The 7259-nt window shown below is 43.0% G+C and overlaps 1 protein-coding gene across 1 annotated transcript in view; it reads left to right on the plus strand.

The window, feature by feature from the left end:
* The window catches only part of ches1 (checkpoint suppressor 1), a 57607-nt gene extending 50962 nt beyond the window's left edge, over window positions 1-6645 (plus strand). Inside the window, exons 5-6 of the mRNA XM_068342069.1 lie at window positions 1524-1632; window positions 2620-6645. Of these exons, the coding sequence (XP_068198170.1) occupies window positions 1524-1632; window positions 2620-3175 (665 nt within the window). The 3' untranslated portion in view covers window positions 3176-6645. The remainder of the gene's footprint in view (window positions 1-1523; window positions 1633-2619) is intronic.
* Window positions 6646-7259: the final 614 nt, after the last annotated feature.

Raw genomic sequence — 7259 nt, forward strand, 5'->3', positions numbered from 1 at the left:
GTTACTCAATGCACAGTAAGGTTACTTGTAATAATAAAACGGGCTATATGGAGACATTGTCATTTCCATTTCATGTCACTACAGTAAATCTAAAGCTAAAGCTAGCAGTTCCAAAAAGCACCAACTTGTCGCTGTGCAACATTAAACAAATTCTGCGCTATAATGAACACACTGCATTTCATATTTGTGATGCATGCAAAAACAAGTACAAAACATCTTTATCAGAGGCTCATCCAACCACTGTTAGCTGTAGCTTCATATTTATGTTCACGTGTGAGAATGTAGAAGTCTATTTCTCCAACAGTCAGCAAATAAGCAAATATGTGTTTGAAGGTCGATCTGACCCCGAAATGCAAATGCATTAAAAATCAGACATGTTGCTGCGGTACAGAAGGTGCATTGGCTGAGCTACACCTCCAAGCCTACCAGCTGTCAGACCGGATTAGGAGCGTAGGTAAACGTTGATCTTCAGGTCTCCCCACAGATTTTCAAATGGCTCTCAGTCCAGGCTTTGGGTGTGCTACTTGAGGACATTCAGGGATTTGCTCCAAAGCCAGTCCATTATTCCGGATGTGGTTCAGGGTGTTGCTGTATGATGAATCTTTGCTCCATTCTGTGCTGTTATCTTCTTGAGGACCTGTGTGTATTTGGATCTGTTTTGGATGACACTGTGGACATTGTGCTGCAGGGTAGTGGCACCAGGTGTGAGCCAGGCGGTGAGCAGCACCTGGTTTTTGCCGGTTCAAATGCTTTGCTGTCAGACCAGAGGATTGCATCATTCTCTCATTAAATTAGAGAAAGCAATGTTTAATCTATGGCTGCTGGGTTGCTATATAAATAACGAGATAAATGACACTTAGATGATTCTCCAGAGCTCTGCAGTTTCTTTGAAAACTGGTTAAATGGTAATTGCTTACCGAGGTCACTCATGTCTGGTTACTGATAACTAGAAAGAGTCTCTATTTCCACTGAATGATGGAACCTCTGTTTCCCGAGAAACTATCTGTCCCAAAACTACATCACAACACAGGTCTACTGAGAATTCCCTTTACACACTAAATTGTCATGGCTTGATGGATGGATGGATGGATGGATGGATGGATGGATGGATGAATAGATGGATGGATTGTCAAAGCCTATCATGCGGTGATGCTCAAATCGGTGGTTCTTCCTTTAAGTCTCTGCTACCTGCTGTCCAGCCCACAGCATCAGACAGGCTGGATTCAGCTGAGTCCGGCGGTCGTTGGTAATTGAATGATTCTCAGTGGCTTTAACTCACTTATGACGCTTTCCTGCTCAATTTAACTTTGCCTTGCTCATCAATATTGCCCTGCTGGCCTCCTCAGATGGTCAGTGGATTGTCATCGAGCTGCTTCTAGAGTCTTATCGAGATCTGATCAGGTTTTGAAGAAGCGTCCTCTGTGTTTCTTTGCTACGTTGAAACTTATTTGTGCATTGCGTGTGACTAATAGGACACATGTTTGGGAAGGTTTTTTTTCAAAGCTGCTGTCTTTCTCTTTCAGTTCCTCGAGGTGTGATCCAAAATGGAGCCCGTGTCAGGAGCCAGGCACTCTTCCCCGTGATAAGACCCCTGCCTGTCAGCCCTGTGGGGAGCAGAACCTCGACCATAAGGTGGGCATACTTTGCTCCTGTTGCCCTCAATCCTACAATTAACATCAGTCTGTGTTCTATCTTTGCAAACATATCGCCTTGCAGACGCACCAACAGGCCTGCATGCACACATGAAGTGACTCTCAAACAAACATAAAAACCAGTCATGGTTTACATAATTGCAACTTTGTTGAGTCCAGAAGATAGAGGCTTTCACTTTCTCCTCGCAGCTGAGAACATGTTATCCAGGTGTGTTTACATAACGGTTTCACGTAAACAGGTTTATTTGAGGAAGAGGCCTCGTGATTCAAAGACATCCAGAGCATGCATGGACATGTACATTCATCACAGGAGCACGAGGAGTATGATGGCCTGTAATGCATAATGAATTAAACATTGCCAAAGTCTTACTGAAGGTATGCAGTGAATATTTGATCACCATGAAGGGTGCAGGTTTTTCTTATAATATATTAATATGCTAACGCTCATTCTGGGGGGGGGGGGGGCTTGTCCAGGGGAGGGACCAAGCTCTTACTAATTTACTGGTTGTCAGAACTCACCCCTGTCCTTTAGCTCCTCATAGAGAGAAGTGTCTTCTGACTCATAGGAGAAAAAATCCTTTTCTTAAATAGCACTGAAACTGTGTATCGCTTGTGTACAACTTTGAAATGCCTTTCCTGTAGAATTGTATGTCATTCTGATTTTAAAGCTCATGCGCTCATACAGCACAAGAAACGAATGAGTATGCTCATTTCTCCTAAAGGAAAGGCTGACTCTTTTTGGGAGATATGAGGTTTGAGTCTGACCTAAGAAATAGTCACATCAGTCCCCCAGGGGGCTGTTTGAGGGTGATAGATTATCATTGAACCTTATTTTTTTGCTTGTCAGCCAAATCCAGAGCAAAGTGGAGCAGATTTGGTGAAGTGAGGCGTATTCAGGTGGGGCCACCTGGCTGGCAGCGTGACAGCAGAAGTAACGGTATTCTCTCTGTGTCCTTGCTTCATGCAGATCATCCCTGGGAGATTATCTGAGTAGAGAACAGGACAGCCCATCCCGCTATTCTCCTCCACCCTGCAGCGAGGACCTCCAGGACGACCACACTTACAGCACCGCCAAGTCCCCAAGCAGGCTGTGCTCCTCCCAACTTGGGACCCCATCCTCGCCCCTCGACGATGACGACATCATCGCCGTGGAGATTCAGTCGGACATCAAACCTGAACCCCGTGAGATCCCGCTGGATTCTCACGTCACCACTGCCGCAGCTACCTACATTTCCCAGCAGCCCCTGCGTGGACAGAGACGTAGTTTGGGGGTTGGGCCGGGGACTTTGGCGGGAAGCAGTTTGCCCTGGACCAAAAACCGAGTGAGGGGAATTAGCGACACGCTGCCATTGAAGAAGCGGCGCGCGGCGGCTGTGGAAAAGCCGCCGGAGAGCGACGACGAGGAGATGAAGGAGGCGGCGGGGTCGCTGCTCCACCTGGCAGGGGTTAGAGCCTGCCTCAACAACATCACAAACCGCACCGCCAAGGGCCAGAAGGAGCAGAAAGAGGCTCTGAGAAACTAAGACACACACATAGAACAAATACAGAGTCACGCAAATACAGCGCAAAACACGCACACACATTGACACAGACACATGTACACAAATAGGTCAACAGGTAACGTTACAACAGCATTAGTCTCAACGGACTCTTCTCATCTCCCTCTATCTTTCTGCAGGGCATTAGGTGAATCCTACTTATTTGTGGCAATATCAAAAATCTATGTTTTCCTACATGTTCAGCAACACTAACATCAAATGGGTATTTCTCATGTGTCTTTGTTGTTTTTTGTTACTTTAAAGGGGATGAAAGCCATAAGAAAAAAAAAAAGCATGTTTTGTCACTAATTTGGACAAGTCGAACACAACAAAAGCGCATCACACCGACGAACGCACAGTACATGAATGCAGAAGATGGCTGTTTGTCTTACCTGTTTGTTTCTATGTGAATCTGTAGCAATCTCGCAGTGGTGCCAGTAGAGGCGGCAGCGGCGGCGGCGAGACGAGCCCACTTAACAGGATGCTCAGCTGCTGACTGGCATCACTCGCCTACATCCATGAGCACAAATGTGAGACTGTGCCAAAGATAAGCGACCAGGTTGCTTCATGTAGCCGATACGACAGCTGACAAAAAAAAAGAAGGCATAGTGGTAAAGGAGAGCTCCAGAGAATTACCTTTAAGTGTCAAAATAATTGTAAAACCCAATGTGATATATATCCATGCACTTAAGATTATTTAACACCACTTATAATAGATCATCATGGGTAATGACATGGTTTATTTCAAGAGCACTCATAGTATTTAAGAATAGATATTTTAAAATTAAAAAACAATGGTCATGTTTTATCACCATAGAGATGGATAGTGTGCCGGGTACGAGGCAATATCTCCTTCATTTTGTTGTTGTTGTTGCATAATGTAAACGTCCCTAAGACTTCCCCAGTACTTCTGTCCATAGGCGTAGACACCTGGTATAGATATCGTAGCTACCAGTAGCTACCACACCTTCCTAATCATTTGAAAATGTCAAAGAATTATAAACATAAACTGTGGGTTTAGATTTCTGTTTGTGTCTGTTTACCCTCACTCTACCCTCATAAAGATATAAGCAATTTGTCCCATGTGGACAACTCTGTAAAAAGGTTAGAAAATATTTTATTTTTTTCCTTTCTTAATTGAAGCAATTTGACCTGCAGGACTTTCTCAGTTATATTGCATGGGTGCTTGTAAATAAGATAAAAAGCAAATCTTTTTTATTCAAAGATCATGTAAGATAAACAATGTATTTAGCATGAAGCATGACTTATTTTCATATAAACCTTGATCCTAGAGGAAAGAAAAAAAGTTTTGCCGCCAATTCTTATACCCGTGATTATATCGGACTTTCGTTTGTTACTTTTGTTCCTTTGAGTTCCTTTTTTTTTTTTGTCTTCTGAGTGGGCTTTCAAAGACACGTCTTCAGGGAGGAACGTGGGAGATGACTCTGCAATTAGCAGCCCAAGGGTGCCACCACTGGGCTTCGGGTTCAGGCTTTGTAGGCCAGCTGAATCGCCTCTTAGGGGTGGGCTTCCGTCTTCTTCTGCCTGTACAGTGATTTTTAGGTGTTCAGTGTAAACCCCAGTGTTATTTCAGAACACATCTGTAGAGAGAGTGTGTGTGTGTGTGTGTGTGTGTGTGTGTGTGTGTGTGTGTGTAGTGTGTGTGTGTGTGTGTGTGTGTGTGTGTTTGCGTGCGTGCGTGTGCGCGTGCGTGTGTGTATGTGTGTTTAAGTTTGTGTGCCCGGGAACACACACCCTTTAACATTGTGCCTGCCTGCCTGCCCCGAGTACCTCTGTTGTCATGTCTCTGACATGTTTTGACGGAACTTACCTCTCTTTATTTATAACAGTATTGTTTTTTCTCTCCTTTGTGTAAATGCACATGTGTCCTTATTTTCCATCGGCATCGTTCAATATAAACATATGGATGAGACGGACATGGGAAACTTTGTGGGTGTCCTGAAAGAACCTCGTATCTCCAAAAAAAAAAAAAAAAAAGGCTACACGGGAGTTTAGATGAAAAGGAAAACGAATGTAGCTGCATAAAGGTTGTTTTGCATACAGTTTTGTCAGTCCTTTGTTTAAAGTAATTAACTGCTGTTGTGGAAGTCAAGCTTTCACACAGTCTATCACGTATTTATCTCAAGAGCCAGACAAGAGGTTGTTTTTTTAAATATTTGTCACTCGACAAAGTGTTAGTGTGTATGTGTGTGCGTGCGTACGTGTGTATGTGTGTGTGTGTGTGCAACAATTGGGCTCATGAAAACACTGACTTATTGAAATTCACACTAATGAGCTTTCACCTTTTTGCATCAGGAGTGATATAGATACTGCCCTGCCATTATTTTGCGTGCTTTTGCTGAAAGTGGAATACATTAATGTATTATTCTTCCCCCACTTGCAGAGATGCGGTGCATTGAAAAAGCAGCCTTGTTGGAAAAGCACAGGCTGGTTTGGGCTTTAGCAGCAGAGTCACGCGAGGTTTTGTTTGAACTGTTGAGTGATTGTCAGCCAAAGCCGAGCAGGCAAACAAAGGCATGTCCCATCCACCAGTACAGTCTTCTGCCACCTGTAGCATGCATCACTGCCTTCGTATGGTATCCATGCCGACATACAAGAAAGGCTAAAAGGAGACGCCATCAGTGTTGTTGTGTGCCATCCATCTCCTGTCTCATATCTGTCTGAGTGCTCCTGCAGCCTGGGTTAAGCACTCTGTATTTGCAGTAACAATCCAATGTTGTAGTGACTAATAACGTGTTCAGCCGACAGGAAGCATGTCGAGGGGAGAATTTGTTGCTTTAGCAACCACCTTTTTTCCTCTGACTCACTCAGCTACACACAGGGAAGATGAACTCCTGACCTACGAGTCCTGGAAAAACAGAGCGACACATAAAATACATGTGGGATGTTTTAAAGCGAAAGAAATATACACCACTGCCTGAAAATCCCCTAAAACAGGTGTTCCTTTCAAACCTGCCAAACATGGAATGAAACCCTCAAAAAAAGTTGCCATTTTTATTTGTTGGTGTTTTGATGCACATTTTTATTTCCTGTTTTGTTTTCTCTCTGATAAATTTATCTACAATACTGCCATTATTTTATATTATTTTATTTGGTGACTGTCTGAGCTGAATATTGGAAAGCCATAGGTTAGAGATGTCAAAATGCAAAACTGTTATTGATCTGTGAGATGTGATGCAGAGTACACCCAGGTGTTTTGTTTTTTTTCAGTAAATGTTCAATTATCTCCTTATTGTGCAATCATATTGCCAAAGAATGATTTCCAGACCTAGTTCATCACTACATGTAAATATCAACGTTGTCCAATACCGTGGCAAAAAGTATATAAATGTTGTTTTATTTTGTTTTCCATTTTCTGAAAAACTGCAATGATGTTTATGTGATGTATTGTCTTCCAGTTGGTTGCAATAATAAAAAATACAAGTTGCAGAAGATTAGTTTGGATGTTCCTTTTGATGGACTTGGATCAAACATGACAACCATGATCAAAGAGAATAATTCCAGCGTTGGCTGCTATGACACATTTAATAATGGCATCACTGGTATGCCGTTCATGTGTGCTAACAAAAGCAGCAATCAATTTTCTTTCTCAAAATTCAGAGTTAAATATAGTTTAATCTTACAAGGAAGCATAATATCCTTCTTCTTGTCTCCACTTCAAAGTGCAACATCGCTAGTCAAGTCGTAGCTTTCTGAGACCGGAGACACTTTAATTTGCTCTCGAGTCTGACCCCAATCATTAACCTCTCATATTCCCATCAACAAGGGTCTTATCATAACCATGCCTCTTCCACCAGTTAATTATTCATTTACTTATTCCAATCATTCAAGTTCAATACTTGTGATTAAAGTCGGACTCAGCTCGTCCTCAGGGAAAGAAGCAAAAGAGTTAAGTGTACCAGAGACTTCTCAATGCCTTATCAATCCGAGTGGTGCCATTTTGAAGCCATGTGGCAGTGGAAGCCCATTCATAATTGAAGCTGAGACAGGCTTAATCTTGAGCCAGTGCCTCCCTGTGCAGCACGCTCCCACCACCATCACAACTGGA

The sequence above is a fragment of the Antennarius striatus genome, chromosome 19 (genome assembly GCF_040054535.1).
Source record: "Antennarius striatus isolate MH-2024 chromosome 19, ASM4005453v1, whole genome shotgun sequence".
NCBI classification, from domain to species: Eukaryota; Metazoa; Chordata; class Actinopteri; order Lophiiformes; family Antennariidae; genus Antennarius; species Antennarius striatus.